The 19,723-nt window shown below is 38.7% G+C and overlaps 1 protein-coding gene across 8 annotated transcripts in view; it reads left to right on the top strand.

The window, feature by feature from the left end:
- The first annotated feature begins 8,299 nt into the window (after positions 1 to 8,299).
- HECTD1 (HECT domain E3 ubiquitin protein ligase 1) overlaps positions 8,300 to 19,723 on the top strand; it is a 61,605-nt gene continuing 50,181 nt past the window's right edge. For all 8 annotated transcript variants that reach the window (XM_063398867.1, XM_063398863.1, XM_063398862.1 and 5 more), the window contains exons 1-2: positions 8,300 to 8,444; positions 10,498 to 10,772. In XM_063398867.1, coding sequence (XP_063254937.1) covers positions 10,633 to 10,772 — 140 coding nt within the window. In that variant the 5' untranslated portion in view covers positions 8,300 to 8,444; positions 10,498 to 10,632. The remainder of the gene's footprint in view (positions 8,445 to 10,497; positions 10,773 to 19,723) is intronic.

Genomic DNA, 19,723 nt, shown 5'->3' with positions numbered 1-19,723 from the left:
GAACACAAAGATCTTTTTGCCTAACACCACAGGAGGAAGTCTCTCACTTTCAAATGTGCTTTTGGGTTAATTTCTGCCCACATTTACATGCACGAGCACCTACTGATTGAATTTCCTGCACTGGTGGGGTACAATATTGCACAATTTACCTCCAAATGTCAGTCTTAACCCTGCTTCTTAAGGTTACCTGCTTGAGATAACTTGCAAGTATATTTGCATATAACTTCTGTGGCCAGTAATTAATTGTTTTTCTCAGAATATTGCTTACTGCTTTCCTATCAAGTTACAAGTAATGCTAAACCTTGGGCAACCTTACGAGCGCTGCCTGTGAGATGGGGCTGGATTCTGGCTTTGGTTTGTTGTCTAAGTCTCCCAATAGGGAAAGCAGCTCTGAGCTGGTGTGACATCGGGAAGGCCAGTTCCCTTGCAGCTGTGCTCCCTTTCTTTGCAGTGCTGAGACAGAATCCTTTCCTCTGTGTACATGTTCCTTGTCTGTGAGTGACCCTTCTGGCCAGGAAGTGCAGGCTAGCTTGGAGCCACACATAGAAATGCAAATGCAGAGCAGCTTCTGGTTTCCTCTTGGCTTTTTCACAACCAAAAGAGTTAGCTCAGTAGGGTTGGGAGACCACTGATATGTAGACTTTGGAGTTAAACTACTGAGCATCTTATCAGGAGGGACTGTGTTACTGTCTGATCTGCTTTGTAGCCTTTGTCTGAATTTACTGTTAATTCTGAGGTGGAGATGTTTTTTATCTCATATGTACAGTGAGGCCTGAATCTTCACTGGAGCCTTTCAATATTTAAAATATCTCTCAGTGACACAGGTCCTCCACTGAGAAATACTTGGGAATCATTAGCATAATATTCAGCAGCCCCAGGCTGTTCCTTCTCTCATCAGGGTCAGAGAAGGGATGGGACATAGACTAATTGTTGTATGTGAAATGTTACTACAAAAATGACAGACAAATGTTTCTCCCCCAAAATAGCTGCTGAAATTGTCAGTGCAGCAAACCACTTACTTTGAGAACATGTTGTAAGCAGATAACATTTCTCTATCAAAATAACTGTCCAATGCTCCCTATAAATGAGTTTGCAAGAGGCAACCTCAATGGTGCTTCTCACTGAGATAAAAGCAAAAAGTTTCTTAGGTGTTTGTACTCTTTGAATGTGCAACTTGCTGCTCCCTAAATGAACAGAACTGTCACTAGATCTGGGTCTGGGCCTCCCCTTAAAATGTCAAGCCAGCTAAGAATCTTGTACAAAACTTTAAATTTAAGTTTAGCTAAACTATAAGAACTGCTAGTATTTGAGCCCAATTGCATGCTGGTCCAAACTGGTGAGGTCTTATTGACATCTGTAGAATGGCATTTCTTTACAAAGATAATTTGGCCTGCTAATCTAAAGACTGGCACTGTATGAAAAAATGGGTAGAGTACATTCTTGCTTTGATGCAGACTGACACACAATGCTTAATGATTTTAATAAGTTACATCTGTCCACTGAGACCAGAATTTTTTTACACAGAAATTTTACAGACAGCAAAGCCCCAAAGAGCTAATGTTTTATAGTACAAAAATACAAATTTATAATGCAGAACTGATAGGAAAAGCACATGCAATATGCTTGGATAAGAAAATAATGCTTGTGTCTTACTGTATATAACTAAGAGTCAATGCAATCAGAACACTGATATTAAAAGCTTGGCTGCAGTAACTTGGGCTGGAATTGGACTGGAACTAGTTTACAGCTGACTTCATTTTTTGAGGTATTGATACCAGGGGCACAGGAACTGAAATATAAAATCCTGTGCACTAGTGGAAATAATCTGTAACCTGCTCATGGATATTCAGTTTTACCAGCCTAAGTCAGTGGGTCCAAAATGGGTAAAATGTAGGGTACAAAAAGAAAAATGGATATGAAGCGTTTATCCTGTGCTACTCACTTACTCATCAGGTAGATCTCTGAAGTCCTAAGAGTTAAAACGCAGGTGACGAAACTTTAAAAATATGCCAATAACAATGCCTTAAAAAACAAGCAACTTGTAGTTTTCCTTATGTTTGTGTTAGATAGTTAACCTCAAAGCTCTTAGTCAAATGATCTGATAATTATACCAATTTTCTTTCATGGCCACTTACTCTCCTACAAAAATGCAGCTGTACCACACAGCTATCTATTAGATCAAAAAGATCTCCTTAACTGACCTGGGTCACAGTTTGAAATGTAGTGAGCAAAGATAGCGTTTGGAACTTTCATAGCCATATATCCACATCTTTTCTCCCACCAGGAGTGCTGTTTAATCCAGTACAGCCTAGTATAAGGACATTTGAGATGTGTGAGTTTCTCATTGGCAACCTGCTTCTTCTAAGATCTTTCCTAAACAGGAATTTGTTTTTAATGTCCTTGTTGTGTTTCTCATCCTTTTCCTCACATTCAACATAACAGAATGAATTTCAGGGCTTTGATCTTTAGGGGTTATTTCTGGTCTTTTAAAAAATATTTCTGCTAAGGAAGTTAAAAGAAAAAAATCAACAAAAGGAAAACAAAAGCTAAGAAAATAGGAGGAATCCCCATAGCATCATTTACTGCATTCACTAGCAATGGGCAGAGAATGAAAATCAGCCCTGTTGATATGAAAAGTCCTTCATCTGTCTTTGCAGAATCAGTTCCCCCTTTTCAGCCAGTTTTATTTAATACAGTTTGTAGCCTGGAAGTAAGTTGAAAGGTTAGAGTAGAGGGCAAACCCCAATATATGCACAATATATGATCTTCATTTATTAATAAAAATTAATGAAGAGAAAGCTTGGTACACAGTTTATTGCCTGTAATATATTTCTTATGGAATGTGCATTCTTTCCTTGTAAAGTATAGACTTGAGGATGTGCAGAAGCCTGGTTTCACATCACTAGAACAATCTAAACAAAGTATAGATTTAACTTGTTTGAATGCCACCTTTCAAACAAACCCAACAGTCCAAGCTCAACTGAGATTGTAGAGTGTTAGCTTTCTAATCAAACAAACCATCAGTGAAGTATACTACTTTCCCATTTTCCCTAAATGTCATCATTGGGGCAAGGAAGTTTTCCTCTTTACAGTAATAAATTATAAAATTTTCTTCTTGTCTGACTCATATGCCCTAGGACAGTGGGCATGTGAGTGCCATGATCTACCACACTATTCTGATTATTTTTCCTGGTTTGAGTGAAAAATGTTGCTCTTTTCAGTCAGCAACTAATCTAGAAATTCAGATTTTAGAAGCTTGACACTGTTTCTTCTTTTTGCATGTCAAGATATTCAAAGGTGTTGAATAGGGCATAATTTAATGATAAGAATAGTAAAAGGCATTAGTAAGCTTTTAAGTATGTAAAACTTACAATCTTTTCAATAAAACTCTAAGATGGATTTTTTTTTAATCCCAGAATATAGAAGAATCATTTTGTGATAAAGACACTTTCTTCTTATTGTAAGCCTTGTCAACAAAGATCATTCAAATTAATTCATAATACTTCATTGAAGTTTTAGAAGACACATCAAATGCTTGATAGGATTACACGTGTTTTACTCCTGTAACAACAGAGTAGAACTATGAGGAACAAATACCAAATCTTAATTACACTTCTGATTCAGAAAGTCACAACACAGCCTGTGCCATTAAACAGCAAGAAGTCCTGTGATGTGAGCCACTGATCTTTCCTTGCACTTGTCCTGGATCAAGATTTATTGCTGTTGCCCATGGTACTAGTGGACAGGGTTGAGCTAGCAGCCTGAAATAGAGGACTCTTGCCCAAGTTCCGTCTCACTTTTCCCTTGGCACTTGGAGGTAGAAGGGACTCGAGTAAGGGCAACTTAATTTCTATTTTCTGTCCAAAGCAGAGATATAACTGAAGCTAAACTGAGGTAGAAAGTAGTTAACTCATACAAAGTTTACTTACTTCTCACTCTTCAGACTAGAACAGCAAAAAAGTAAATCTGAAATTAAAAGCATTCCACAAACAAAAAAGCCCTCACATAAGTGAGTTTACTCAGGAAAAAGCACTGTAATGCATATGATTTTGAGCAGTAATTTCATAAAGAAGAAGAGATAATTTCAGAGTATTTGCAGATTTCTGGCAAACACGCTCTCCTGTAGTCAGCTCCGAGGGTAGCTGGCGGAGTTAGAAGCTTCCAGGAAGCGGAGCCTCTGCTGAGGAGGAGTCCCACAGGCCGAGCGGTGACTCAGCCCGTACCTCAGTAAACACGGGCATGTCACTCGCATTTTATCGCGTCAGCGTCACCCGTGTGCTCACCACATGGACGCGCAATTGCAGGAGCTGGCCTCCCGAAGAGGAACGCTCTCCCCAGCTCCTGCTGCGGGGTTGCGTCAGAGGCCCGCGGCAAACACAGCCCTTTGCTGACGGTGCGGCCGCACAGGCCGGCACCTGCCTGCGGAGAGCCGAGCCTGACACCGTGTTTGTGCTCCCCGGCCCGCGCAGCAGCGAGCGGCGACGAGGAGACTGTGGTAACGTGGGAGGAGTTAAACCCAAAAAGCTTTTATTCGTGAAAAAGTATTGTTTTCCGTAAGAAAATCTTAACAATTTGCTTAAATAGCCACACTCTAAAAAACGAAATCTTACTTGATATAGCAAGAAAGCCTCTGTAATATATGACCTCATTACTTTGAAAACTGTAGTAAACATTTAGTAACTTTTTCTTTAGAAGTATAATATCCAAAAAAGAAATGTATGGAATTATTAATCTTTTGGATTTGGAGGAGTAGGTACCTTCAGTGTTTTCAACTACATTATTGTGTGGGTGGCAGAGAAAAGTGTTAAAGCAAAAGAATAAATAATCCATAAATAACCTAACAGTTTTATTTCACTGGGCACAGCCCTGGTTTTCAGCATAAACTGCTCCCTTAAATTTATGGGGGTGTTCAGGGTCTGCTTGTATCACCCTCTGATCTATTTACTACAGAGGAGTGATATTTTTGGAAACATCAGCTTGGCATGTACACTGAAGTAGGCAGATAGCTAACAAAAACATCAGTTATCCTGGCTTATAGTTCCTGTATCAGTTTAAAAAATATGAAGGAATCTGAGTCTTCTTGTTTTGTTTGAATTGTAGGTGCATTACAGCTTGATTATTGCTCAATTATTTTGTATTTTCTGTAACAAAACCCAAATAATTCCAGTCTGAAGCTTTCAATCCTTACTATCACACAGTGACATTATGACTGCCCATGACATTCCTTCTGCTATCAGCTAAAACCATATAGAAAACATCAGCCTGAATATAATATAAAAGCAGTAATAAATGTTATTCTTCTTGGAGCTATAAGTGAAAAAACACTCAGGTTTTTCCCGTTGTGAGAAGATTTTGAGGAATCCTAGCCAAAAGTGACTTCTTTTCAAAGAGAATGAAATCCTTTTGAGAACACCTGCAATGTCTTCTTGTTGAGAAGCTGTCTCAGGTGGGGTGTCCTTTACAGCATGTCTCAGAAACTCTCTGTGTCTGCAACACAATCCCTTTCTACCCTCTTGGCATATTTTACTGTTGTTCATGTGTCCCTGACACTATTCTAGTATTTGTGCTGACATTTTCTCTTATAAAGCCAAGTTTAAATTTTCAGGTAAATACTCAGCAGAAATGATGTTAATTGCTCAATATAACACTCTACAAAGATCAATCTGTGTTGACCCTACATGGCCTAATTTCCAAAGGCATTGTCAGTCACTCACACGTGTGGTCTGCTCAAGGGTAGTCATAAATATATGGCATTATTTAAGACTTAATATAGTGACATGCCTCAGCAGCTCACAGTTCCATAAGTGCTAAGACATTTCTGACTCCAGCATTACTATCTCCTTATTTTGTAAAGGAGTAAACAGAGACACGCAATGATTAAGGGATTAGGCCAAGGTCATACATGAAGTGTATGCCAGCTAGTGTTAGCATTTGGGTAATTTTCTAACTGAGTGACAGATATGTACCTGGCACAAGCACAGGGAACAGGAGTTGTTTTTGCAGGTTTCACCCCATGCTCAGTGTGGTTTTCTTCAAAGCAGCTACAACAGTCAAGCTCCATTACTTGTCTCTGCAATATAGGCCATCACTGCCTTCCCCATCTGGCTGCACTAATCCTCACAGAGTTCTCCTTCCTCAGAAGGCTTAGGCCCAGCACTAGTGGAACAACAGATACAGGCTGGAAATTTGGGGCTCTGAACAAACCTTCACTCGTGAAAATTCAAATGAATGTGAGTAATTCCATACAAATGCAATTCTGATGTCTTTCCTATCTGCTAAGCGCACTCTTACTTGCTAGTGATTTCCTTCTTAGCAAGTATTAAAGAGCAGCCACTTTTGGAGAAGCAGTTCTAGTCTGGCTGTACACAGAGAGAATCTGAAACAGTAACTTCAGGGTATCACTTGCTGTGCTGTATTTCAATGGAGTACTCTCTGACAAAGAGAGTGGTGAAAATAATTTGAATGTCTATCAGCACAGGAAGTGAAAACAAGTATTAATCAGTCAATGAACATACATATATAGTAAGAAATATGTAATCAATGAAGCAGAAATAATTTAGTCAGCATTATTTTTCAGATTTGTTCTGGTGAGAAGAAATCACATAATGAGGAACAAAAATGACTAGCAAACCCTTAAGTATTGGAAGTGTGTCAGAATGAAGAAAGACCCAGATGTCTGTACTTCTTAGAGTAAAAACCAAAACTGGATATATGAAATTGGGCAATTCATGCAACAGGACATAGAAGTATTTATGTTTCTCCTTTTAGAAATAATTATGTAACTGAAAGACATTTCCAGTATTTAAGTTTTGTACTCCTGCTGAACAGTACTTTAAATCCATGATTTATATTCTTTTCAAGTACAATATTTAAATTTTTGATTTTGGTCCTAAATTGATCTGTATTTTTATATCCTCATATTGTCCACAAATAACCATGTATCTGTCCAGACACCCGAACCAGAAAGTACATTCTATGTGAAAAGAGTGAAATGTTTGTTTGATTCCAAAGTTTTTTTGTCTTCGGAAGAAAAGAATATTTCTTTTTCTGAAACTTTTCTTCCCAAAGAAAGCAAAGGCAACTGTTCTAGCATCATGCAACAGGAGCAAGGTCACTTTTCAGATGCAGGTCTCATAAGCTTGGCCTAATTCTGCTGCTTCTGCATTGGTGAAAAGTTAAAGAAGACTAAGTTTCTAAATTAAAAGACTGTAGGCTCAGTCCTCCTACTGCCTTGTGTCCTTAGCTTTAAGCATATCAGAAGTCTTCCTGATCTCTGAAGGACAAGCACAGACAAAGGATACACATGTAAATCTCAGCTGGGCTGGAACAAGTTGCAGTTAACAGAGACATAATATGGTAAGACAGAAAGGCTAAGCTGCCTCAGAAATCAGAAACAGAGACAAAAGAAACACTGTTCTTGTGTTCTGGATAAAACCTTCACCAATAATGATAACACTTTCTAGAGATGTTATTACAACATTGACCAATAAAAATGTCAGCATTTGGCAAGTTTTAACTAAGCATGACTACTATTGCCTTTTTGTTCAGTGTGTAGTTTTAACCTCCTAATTACAGGAAATGTCTATGATGTAGGTAGGAGTGACATTCAAATGTACAATAATCTTACTTAGTGTACTTATATTAATAGGCTTAAATTCCTTTGCAAAACATGTCACACTACAGGGAATGAAATTATTCGGAAAATCCTTCATTTAAAATTTCTAGTAGTTTGTTTCCTTTGTCTTTTATTTGCAAGGTAATTGCACAGCATTTGGCAGCCCGTGTGGCAGCGGGCCACTCTACTGCAAAAGGTGTCTCAAGCTACAGGGCGTAGTTGCAGTACTTCAAACTCACTGCTCGGTAAGAGGAACTTAAACCCTCTGCTCCGTAAGGCCCAGCACGGCGGCGCTTAAAGCCACTCACCAGATCCCTTTCAACGGAGGTGCTGGAGAGGGGATCGAAGTGTTTTCAAGAGTGGCCCCTGAAAAGTGTAAGCCCCACCGTAAATGTAAAGAATATTTGATTGAAGTAAATAACCGGAATATGGCAAGAAATAAAATGACTTGGAAACCATCAAAAAATACGCTCCCCCGCAGCCAGGGAAAGGCCACCCGCGGGGGGCGGGCCCTCGGCCGGGAAGGCGCGGCCGGGGCTCCCCGGTCCCGGCTCTCGTTCCGCAGCGGCGGCGCGGGGCGGAGCGGGCCCGCAGCCGCCCCTTCTCCGCCGAGGCTCCGCAGCGCCCCCAGCGGCCCCTCGGCCGCCTCGGCTCCGCCCCGAGCGCGGCTCCTGCCCCGCCCGCCCACCCCGCACCGGGCGGAGCGCCATGGATGCCGCTGGCCGCCGCCTGCCGCGGGGCTCGGGCTGCCGCCGCCGCGCCGCTGCCCCGCTCTCGGCGTGGCGCTGAGGAGGGCTCGGCTCCGGCGAGGAGGCTGCGGGAGGCTGAGGTGAGCGGCGGGGGTGGCGCGGGGCCTCTCCGGCCCGCGCTGGGAGACGGCGCCTTTCCCGAGCAGCCAGGCCGGGTCACCCTGCGCGGCCTGCGGCTCGCCGGGAACTCGAGCGTCGCTGCCCGGGCCTGTCGGGCCGGGAGGGAGCGGGCCGGAGCTGCGGGCGGGGGGAGGCGGCGGGTGCCGGAAAGTCTGTGCGAGGGGCCGGGGGCAGAGCGAGGCGGCGCTGCCGGCGAGCCCCTCACGGCACCGGGTGCCCCGTGCGGGGGCGGCGGGGAGGGGAGGCGGTGCCTCCCCTGGCCCGGGCGGCGCCGTGTGGGGAAGGGGCCCGGAGCGCGGCGCGGGCCCGGGGCCCGCCTGGGGTGTGCGAGCAGGCCCGGGCGGCGCGGGGTGAGTGGCGCTGCGGCCTGGCCCCTGCTGGGGCGGCTCTCCCGGGAGTCCCGGCCGCTCGCCGCGCTCCGCGCCGTGGTTCCTGTGCAGCCGTCCGGGATGGAGAACAGCAGGTGCCTGTGTTGAACTTACCCCACTTTCGCTGTCTCTTCGTTTTCTTGTTTCTCTCGCTATCCCCCATCTCCCCGCTCCCGGAAATAACTATTTAGTCGTGTTAAGGAGAGGTAGTATACTTATAATACGATCCCACCTTTACTGTCTGAAAGTAGTTTTATATAGGATTAGAGCAGGAAATGCAGTCTGTAAACATCTTGTAGAATCATAGACATTGCTTAAAACACAGAAAATCAATTTACTAATATGAAATTACTTTTGGGAGTAAGATAATATCGAATATATAACTGGCAAGGAGTAGTTGAGTGATCTGTAATATTATGGTCCTAAATTGTATAAAATCCTATCTGTTGTACTTCTGCCACATCTTTGAGTTTGAAGCTGTTGTGAAAGAGCTGATTCAGTGTGTGTTTCTTCATATAATACTAATTTCTGAGTCCCTTTTGTAGACATGCCCTTGATGGAGTTATTTTTTAACTATTAACTCATTAGCAGCAAGTAAACAAGTAGGCAGACTTTGTCCAGATCAAGCTTCTTCCTCCCACATCACCTCCCCCCTGTTTGTGAGGACACTGTCCAGCATTTCATATTTACCCATGAATTTGATAAACTAATTCTTCTTCTCGAAGCTGTATTTTAAAAGAGTATTATTTTTCTTGTATGTCTAATTTGGAAAGGTTGGTTTGTAACCATTAGTTTTTATGTTAAAACAGTCATATTTGCTGTGTTTTTAGGCAAGGGAGGTGAATTTGACTGTTTGTTAAACACAGAGTAAAAAGTGAGCACCTATGTCAAAAATATCTTAACTTTTAAAAGGAACTTTTTTGGTCTTCAGCTTGCATGTACAACTATGGCATTGGGCCAGCAAATAGTGTTGTTTTCCTTATGTGTATGTGAATTATTTAAATTATTCACCGGATTTTTTTGAAAACTACAAAGTAATTTTTTTTTCCCAAAAAGTCCCCAAACAACCCAACAATCCCCTAACTCTTGAAAATGGAAGTGATTCTGAAGTTGTCTTTTTTTATAGTTTGACATAAAAAGCCTGGTTTCCTTATGTTTGAATGCTGTTTTAAGAGCTGAGGGATTCATAAAAGATTTCCAGAGGTTCTGCAGGTCTGCAATTGTACATCTCAGGTTTTTGTTTTAAGGATTTTTATTTAAAATGTGAAATTCATTATCTTTCTATATTTGAATATTTTCATGAGGAGGTAATCTATCTCTTGTAAAGCTAAACACTTTATAATAAAGTGATATAAAAGGAAGGGGATGGGCAAGACATCACTTTCTTTCCCTTAGCTTTAAGTATACACAAAAGGATTAAGCACAATTTTTCTAGCTTTAATTTTGAGTTGTCCTCAAAACAGAACAAACTCATTACTATTTACTTGCTTATAAAGCAGGAAAAAAACCCCATTTGCTGATAAAATATGTGAAAATTTCCTTGATTTCAGCTCAAACATATGCTATACATTTTAGAGAGGACCAAATGTAGAAAGTTCAAGGACAAGATTGTGATGATGATTACTTTTTTACTTTTTCTTGCCAGGTGAAAACTACAGAAGTGTGAGGCTGACTGAAGAGAGAAATTAATTGTGCTGAAGTTAGTCTGGCTTCAACAATTAAAGGATACTTTTGGTACTTTTTAACTGACGTGGAGGCGGCTTTCTTTTTATAAAAAACCATGGCAGATGTGGATCCAGACACGTTGCTGGAATGGCTGCAGATGGGGCAGGGGGATGAAAGGGATATGCAGCTAATTGCACTGGAACAGCTCTGCATGCTGCTGCTGATGTCAGACAACGTGGATCGCTGTTTTGAAACGTAAGTAGGTCTGGCTTTTGTTTGTGGAATGTTATTTCCCCCTTTCTGCAGCCGAGTGCAATATTTAACATTCCTAGAAACTTTCAGCCTCAAAAATGTTTTTACAGACTGAACTGCAGTGTAGATCACTGAAGTCAAGTGTTTCTGTTCATGTCACGTGAAGTACCCTTGTCTGATTAAAAATGTAGTGTTGTTTGGGTGATATGCAGTGCCTGTTCTGACACAGGAGCTGATTGCAACTCTTAATACATTTCTTTAAATTATGTGGATATGCGTGTGTGTTGAGGGGTTGTTTTTGGATTTTTGTTTGTTTTGTTGTTGTTTGTTTTTTTTTCTTGTGTGTGTGGGAGTTTTTTGGGTGGTTTTTTTGGTAGAGAAAAACTTCTTTTTAATGATCATAATTTTAAAGATTATAATGACCATCTAGATATATTTAGGAATCCATACTCTCACAGTACTTTTATCAAGGCATATAGTAGCTTTTTTGAGTTCTGTAAGTCCAAGCAGAAATCACAAACAATAACCACTATTCACACCAATATTTTGCCTCTTCTTTGGAGCATGTTGCTGTTCATGCCACCTTCCTTCTCAACTGCATTTTTACAAATATTCTAGCAGAGTCCCTGCACTCAATCCTTTTTATATTTCTCACAGCACAAAGTGCTGCTGTAGTCACTTCTGTTACTTGAGTGTTGCTGTGCTTGTTACACTACTTCCTGTGAGAGCTCAACACTAGTCTGAAAGAGGTAGCAAAAGTAAGCAATCACAACTTTTACTTTTTTAGCTGGTTTCTTCAGTTCTGATTTTCATGCTCTTGCCTCTCTTCCTTTCCATTTTTTTCATTGCTCTCACTTGCTTTTCGTAATAAAATGTGGCTAGTGTTTTTCAGCTATGTGCTGCTTTTTTAGGAGTATGGATTCAGAAGCATTTCAGAAGGTAGCTGTCTGTTACACTGTTTAGTTTTGTAGCTCTGAAGGAAACAGGTTTTGGCCTTACTTCTTAGAAGCTGTTCTCCTAAGAGCATTTATTATAGGAAATGTAAAATCCATACATCTCTAAAATTTGGATTTGTAGTAGTTGCAGAGCATCGAGCACTATTTTGTACAGTGCTTTAGAGCGTGAAGTTGCCTGTTCTTGGCCTTGGTGAGCTTACAGGTAAAATTTTGACTTGAAAAGCCCTACTGTGGCGAGATCCATTCTGCTTCCCTGTCTATCCTCATCCTACTGATACTGGGGGAGCCTCAGAATTCACCATTGCAGAAAAAACTGGGTAGTTAGGAATAAATTTTTCTGATAAATTTGGGTGCTATCCTGCCTGCTTCAGGATATTCTGTTCTATACTGGTATAGAATTATAGTAATACTGGTATAGAATTAGGCATAAGCATTTTAAAGGTTATCTTTTGGGTATTTGAGAGTCAGGAATGAAATGTTAACTTAAAAAAATACAAACCTTGTTGTGGGTTTTATGCATCTTGTTTAAAACAGACTTTTATTTCAATATAAATGAATTAAATGGTCCAAGTGCTTTTTTTTTCTTAAATGTATACAATGAGTGCTCTGTTATTGCACTGTTGTGGCTTTAAAATGATTTATGTCTGAAAGAAGAACTATTTCAAATGCCATTTGGCATTTTAATTTTTCTTTTGAGTGTTGGTATACTTTAATTTTACTGGTCTTCTGAGTTCTCTGTTTCTTTTGCTGGTGTAAGTTTTCCTCAAAAAGAAGAGAGTGAAATGTAAATAGGAGAAGTTGTTACCAAAAGTTCTCTGCCTGTTGAAGTGATTTTGCAATAATGTTGAAGCTGCTGCCTTTTACTGGCTCTGTGACTATACTGAATTAGATGATCTGGTGCCATGGTGTTTGGTGAGCTGACGTGGTAGCTCACTACCTTCTATCCATTTATCACCCACCCTTTTTACTCCTCCCAACCACTCTCTTGTTCCTGCCACTGTCAGGGCTTGCTGAACTCTAATTCTCTGCAAGTGCAAGCTGCTCCTTGAACCTGCTGAAGAAGGTTGTTAGTTTTGTGTTGTTACAGGGATTTGCAGCATATAGAGAGGTGTCTGATGAGCACTGGGGGTGGAACTGCAAAGGAATTGCTGTTTGCTGAAATAGGAAATTTATGTGTGACAGAAGAGCTGCTAAACCCCTATTTTTCAGGAATATAATGTTGAAAATATTTTCAGTTCTTGCCTGATGTATTTTTTTATTGGTAAGAAAACCTGTGGCTAGACTTCACAATTTTTTTTTTCTTCTACTAAGTATTTCCAAGTTTTTGGATGCTGTGCACATGTTATTTGAAGATCTTGAAATTGTTTATTGCTATTAGTTATATGATGACAAAAGTTTAAAGAAAAATTTTCATCTATGAAACTCAACAACTTCAAGATGGACTTTTAGAACAGTCAGTGTCTTGGAGAATGAAATGAGATGTTTTTCACAGCTTAGAGTAACTTTAAATATTAAGTATTAGTACACTTTTGCATAAGAAATTATTTGTTTTTGTGATGTAAACTAAGAAAAAGCCTGTCATTTTAGTGAAGTACATCTGGTGATTAAAAGCTGCATATAGTGAGGACTGGTAAAGCTGTGAAACAAGACCACATAAAAAATATTGACACGAATGCTATGCACCATCTCTAAACCCACAACACAGTTTCCATACTGCTTTCTTAAGGAGATAAGGGCAATACACAATCTTACTTAGCAAGGAAAGCACAAAGTTAAATGGAAAAAAATGTATTGAAATATTGGATTCAGAATCTTGCACTTCATTTTTGCAGTGAAGTAACAGGGTTACTTTGCAGACATGTTCTGAAGGAAATGATATAGCTAATGATAGAGGTAATAATTTGCTTTTGTACAAGAGTAGTGGATATTGAAACCAGTGTTTCAGGTCACCTCCAAATGGGAAGCAGGCACAAGTGCAGGGTGGTATTTCATGATGTTCTTGCAGAGTTCAGGGTATGGTGCTGATTAACAGGTAGTGCTGCCAAATAATTGATGTTTCTTTACTTCTTCCCAGATTTACATATTACATCCAATTAAATTATTTTGGAAGTTACTCATATGTTAACATTACAAAAATCAGTAGCATATTCATCTTCTGGTGATAGTGAGTCACAGACACTGCTAGTCACTTGGCATGAAGAATGGCTAACATTTTACCAGCAGCAAAAGCCATTAGCTTGAACTACAGAAACTTAATGAATGAGGAGAAACAGTTTTGTTAAGTAGTTGAATTTGAATAAAATAGCAAAACTGTTGTGATTATATGTGTTAGTCCCAAATTGTAGTTAAACTGTGTGCTATTAAATCCATTTGAACAGGAGTTTAAAGAATGCATTTAATATAAACTTATTTGAAATCATGGGCTTTTTTTGTCCTTTAAATTACCTTTAACAGTTTAAATGTATGTAGAGGCTGTTAGTTGCAATCTCACCTTATTAATGTAGCCCTTTTCTGCATAGGTGTTTCAATTTATTCTTTTTTCACCTGATGTGATTGTTTCACTATTTTTGGTGAAATAAAATTAGAACTCTTCTGGTCAGGCTTTCTGTTGCTGTCTGTCAGAGTGAAAGTACTTAGCAATTAATTACAATGAAAATTTATAGATTAAGGCATTAGTGCAACAAAGTAAGACCTGCTTAAAGCCTTTTATACACAGCAAATTAAATAGGCCTTATTAGTGCTCAGAAGTAGAAAACATCTTCCTCTTTGGCTGTTCTGGAAGTTACCTCTATATTTGGCGTTAACAGATTTGGTAAGCAAAAAATTATCAGGAGCAATCATTTGACAAATAAAAACAAATTGTACAAAGGGTCATATGTTAGGGTTCTGATGTGTAAAGTAGAAATCCTTTCTGTTTGTTTTTTAGATCGAATATGTTTACTTTAATTCACACTATATCTTTTTCTTTCCAAAGTATCTATTCACTAGGGAAAAAGTACGTATCTTTACCTTGTATTTGCTAACAAGTATAAGAAGAAATTCTAGAGAACCAAAGACTGTTGATGTGAACTAGTGAGACTGTTAGAGTAATGTGGAACAATTTAGCTTTACCTCCACCTGCTTAAAACTACATTCTCCTGTCTTTATCAGGATTGTAAAGCTCCAGTAAATCAAAGTTAGATATATAGAGGATAACAATTTTTCCTTTAGAGATAGGGATAGGAATCCAAAGTGCTGGTTTTCAGGAATATATTTACAGTCTGGGCTGCCTTTAAAAGCATCTTTGTAATTCAGACAGTTAAGTGCCCTTTAACAGGTCTGACAATTGTGGAATAACTAACAGGTTGAGAGAGCAACTCTGTTGGTATCAAGGTGGTTTCATGTTTTGTGTCCTACAGATTTGCTCATTCTGTTATTTTAAGAAAATAATAAAGTCAGATCATTGCTACACTTCTGTGCTGGAGTGCAGCAGTGAGTAAATTAGAAAAAATATTGTTATCAAAAATAGACTACAGTTTTCTTTATTTCAAATCATGCAAAGTATATGCTCTTAGTGAATTAATTGGTTTGCACTAATGCAGATATCTCTCGTGAATGAAATTTTGTAACTGTTACAGTGACAAGTCTCATGTGATTCCTACTAAGCTTTTTTTCTTTTAATGAAGGCAGAGGGTATGGCAGCAGTGAAGTACCAGCACTGGAGTAATTTACTCTGTGGCCTCCAATGCAGTGGGATCTTCAGCATCCTATAGAGGGGTTTTCCGAGATGGAAGTAGGGCGTGCTCTGTATTTTTCAGGGAGCAATCTTGTTACAACATAATGTTTAGAATTACTCCTGATATTTAGGGCTGTTTTGTTGTTGTTTTGGTTTTTTTTCTCTTTTTCAATTATAAGAATTTTAAAATACTCATGTCTTTCTGGTTGCTCCTTGTAAAATTGGAATTGTGGCCTCATTGTCACTGGTATTGTGGAGATTATTTAACCTTGTCTAGTTGTTTTGAGAACGTCAAAGGTATCAAAGGTCAGAAGGGAAGATTAAGTCTAAATCGACTCCTCTCTTCTGTCCTGGTCCTTATATTTTATATAGTTATTACTGGATTGAGCAGCTTGTTTGATAGAAGCATAATGTGTAGCTAATGCTTCTGAGAGGGCATCATACCTAATTTTACCCTCTCTTTTGCTATTAAATTTGCTGCCTAAGTTATCTTTGTGTTGAAAGTTGCTTGCTCTTTGGCCATTCTGATGAATTCTGTAGACAGCAGTCAGTTCACCTTTTCCTATTTAGATTAAAAGCCAGTAGTGTTCTTATTGTGAATAAATCTCCACACAAAGATTTCATCAGCTCTAGATCTTCCTCCCCTTCTCTGGTTCTTCAGTTTACAAGTTCTTCAGAAATACTTTCCAGTGCTGCCTTCATCCATGCTGTTTATAGTAGTGCCTTTGGCTTACTGTTAACAGTTAAACATGCCAAGTTGAGTTAGTTGTTTCCAAAACTTTGTACAGTAAGTGTGGTTTTAGTTATCTGTCTTCAGAGCTGCTTTCAAGGGTATGAGTGCTTGCTGCTTAGGTATGGATTGATTACCTAGACTAAGATCTGTAACTTGGCATTTGTATGTGTTAAAACACATTTTGTTTAAGTGAGCCCGTGCCTCTGGGTATTCCAGACAACTCATCACATTGTCACTATTTGTGACACTAGTCTGGCATTTAAAAAATTTTTTTCTAATGGTATCATCAAATATCCTTTGTTTTGTTCAGAATTTTGTGTGTGAGATAAAACTGAAGGGGTTCTTGCAAGTACTGTGCAAAAGATGGGTGCAGAATATTAAGGCATCAGGTTAATGACCTTTTGAAAGTGTCAGCTCCTAACAGATTGGAGGAGACCAATAAAAGATCTTACAGGAGTTTCAAACTGCAGACTTCCTTTCTTTCATGACTGCTGGTCAAGTGATTTTTAATATTGGCCTCTTTAGAAGAGGTATAGATAGCACAGATGTTAAGCAGATTGCTAATAGGGAAGTGGAAGTTTTCTCATGTAAGTCAGTACTATTTTTGAGCACCTGGGAATCCAGTAGAAGCTGGTGGGGAGGTGTGCATATTTAGGCACACATACAAAATCATACTTTTCGTTTGAATTGCTTATTTCCTTTTCAAATGTTGACAGATGTGATATGTACTCAAAGCATTATCTGTTTGCACAATTGAGGTTGCTACTAGTGGAAATCATCGGCAGAAAGACCTGTAGTTTCACATTCTTTAATTTATTCAGCTATTGTGGACTAAATGTCTGTAAAATATTTACAAAATGCTGGAGATTGGATAACAAACATGGGGAATTACTACCCTGAGGTATGGCATAGCTTTTATAAGATGCTGAAAAATGCAAAAGACAGCCTAACACACCCTTTATAAATTCAGGAATAAAGCAAATGAGGATTTGTTTAGAAATACAGACATTACCTATCCTGTGGAAGCTGTTTCCTCATATGGATTTTTCCATACAGCTGATATTTATTGAATGTGTAGTTGAATACTAAATGTCCAGTATTAATTGTCTTCCTGCCTAATAATGAACTCTCAGAAGAGGGTTCAGTTCTGTAATTTATTTAGCTAAAAGAAAGTTTGAAAGTGTTTTTAAATGTCAAATTCAAATTCTAAAGTAATTTCTTTTAATTTCTAATAAAGTGGGGTTTCTACTGGGGTGAATGCAGGATGGAATTTTTAATTCTCCATCTTAATTTTATTGGCCTGGGCAGTGATTGCAATGAAGAGTAGAGATTCAGAGTTGTGCAAATTTTAATATTTTGTAATTCTGGGAAAAGTTCCTAAATTGCCAATCAATTTTTAGTCGCTTTTTCCTTGAACCTTTAAAATACAGTATGGTGTGTCTAAAGTCTTATACACGAGTAATGTTTTCTGGACTTAATTTGCGTTGTAACAGTGTTATATGAGAACAGTGCAAAGTGTGTTTTGGTAATGAATCCAGAAGAATACTGGCAGTGCAGGTGTATGAGTTCTCTTGTGGATGATCTTGATTACTCTGCTGCTGGTTTGGGTTCATATGTGGAAACAAAAGAGTCTTCCAGCGCACAAAAAAAAAAAAAAAAAAAAAAAAAAAAAAAAAAAAAAAAGGGAAAGTCTTGCAATCTCTTCCCATTGAAAGAACTAGAGAAAGGAAAAACAATCATTAATCAAAAATGAGTTGAAACTCCTTTTGCTTTAAGAAAAATCAGGTGTGCAGGATGTTCCTGAAAGTGTCGAAGTTGTGTGATGTATTGTTGTAAATGTTTATCTGGTATATTTTTTCCTCAAAAAACTCTTACTAATGAGAGTTAACTTCAGTATCTTAGTTTTCATTTTAAATTATTATATGTCAAGTAGTGTATACACATATAATTCCTTATTTTCCCAGTTTTAACTGGTCTCAGCAGATGGGATGCATTAAGGATGCAGCTATTGCTGGCAGGCAGCTGAGCTTGGTTTTCTGCCACAAGTCACATGTCTTGGAGCAGGCTTCGCTGAGGGCTTTGTCACATGCCAGGGGCTCGGCATCGAGTGAATCCAGCGGTTACTCGGGAATTGAGTAACACACCCTCATGCTAGCAGTAGTTGTTAACTGTTCGCAGGGCGAACTGACCTGCTCTTTTTTCCTTCTTTAAGTTTTTTTTTTTAAGCATGGCAGTAGTGTGCTCTTCACTATCATAGTCTCTGTTTTAGCTAAGGATTTTAAGTGGATTAAAATATTAAATGTAATTACAGAAATGAGTTTACAGTGCCTATTTTTACTTCCTTGGTATCTTTTTACATTGGCAGGCTGTAAAATCAGCTGAGTCACTTCATTAGAGTTGACGGGATTAGCACTGGCAGGAGCTTACTGCTGTAGCTATTTAAAAATTTTGTATCCCTATGAATATTTCTGTTCCTAAAGAGATGTGTGTGTGTGTAAGTGTTCAGAAGTGTGTCAGCATATGGAGATATGCTGATTATAGTGCTGTAAATTCTGTAGTAATATAATTATACTGACAAATTTCGTTACATCTTTAGCCTTTTTTGACATCAAGATGATTATGATATTTAGAAAATGTTTTTAGATTTTTTTCAGAGAAAGAATGCATATTAAAGAATTTGTGTATTGTGGTCTTTACAATTTAATAACTCATTTTAACACTGAAAGTATGAATATATTTAAATATAAATTGTACAGAATCAGGACATTTTAATGTGGTTTACTTCTTGATGTCAGTACAGGAAACAGAATGCTCTAGTACTCTAATCTTAATAGATCAAGATGGGAAATATTGATAAGCAATGTTACCTATTTTGGACAAATGCAACTTTCAGCAAGATCTTTGAAACATGGTGGGTGGAAAACTTGGCAGATAGTAACTAACAGCAGCTCTTCTTCTGCAAGTACAGGAATGAAAATGAGTGGACACTGAGAGCTGCAAGACTTAAAGTAATTAGCAAGAGCTCTAGTGTGGGTTGTAGAGTAACCTCATTAACTTGAAGTCCGTCTTTCACTAAGGAGTAACACAGAGTGACCTCATTAATTCACTAAGTAGTCCCTAATCACTCTTCTAAAGTACACATTTTAAGTACTTCAGGAAGTGCCCAATGTGATACTAATACAGGTCCCTAGAAAAAAAATCTAAAAAGATTTTCCTTTGATTTTCATGTGTATTTGAAGAAGAGCCTAAATAGAAACCTGAACTTCAGAGGTTCCTATTTCCCATTATTTTCTGATTTGAATAAACACTATTAAAGAATAGCTTTTTCTGTATTAAAAAAACCTCACCACTATCTTTTTGCTTGTTTCACTGCAAATAGGTCATTGTGAACAGTGATTCCTCGCCTACAACTTTGGGATTTTTTCTGTCATAGTTTCTTTTTTTTTGAGATGTATTACTTTTAGTTAATACATGGTCTGGGTAAAAGCAACGTGTGAACTTGGTTTTCATAGTGGGATGATTTAGAAATTATGCACTTAGCTTTTTATTT

The sequence above is a fragment of the Prinia subflava genome, chromosome 5 (assembly GCF_021018805.1).
Source record: "Prinia subflava isolate CZ2003 ecotype Zambia chromosome 5, Cam_Psub_1.2, whole genome shotgun sequence".
Lineage (NCBI taxonomy): Eukaryota > Metazoa > Chordata > Aves > Passeriformes > Cisticolidae > Prinia > Prinia subflava.
Note: the sequence above shows the minus strand (reverse complement) of the source record. Positions and strands in the feature narration are given on the sequence as shown.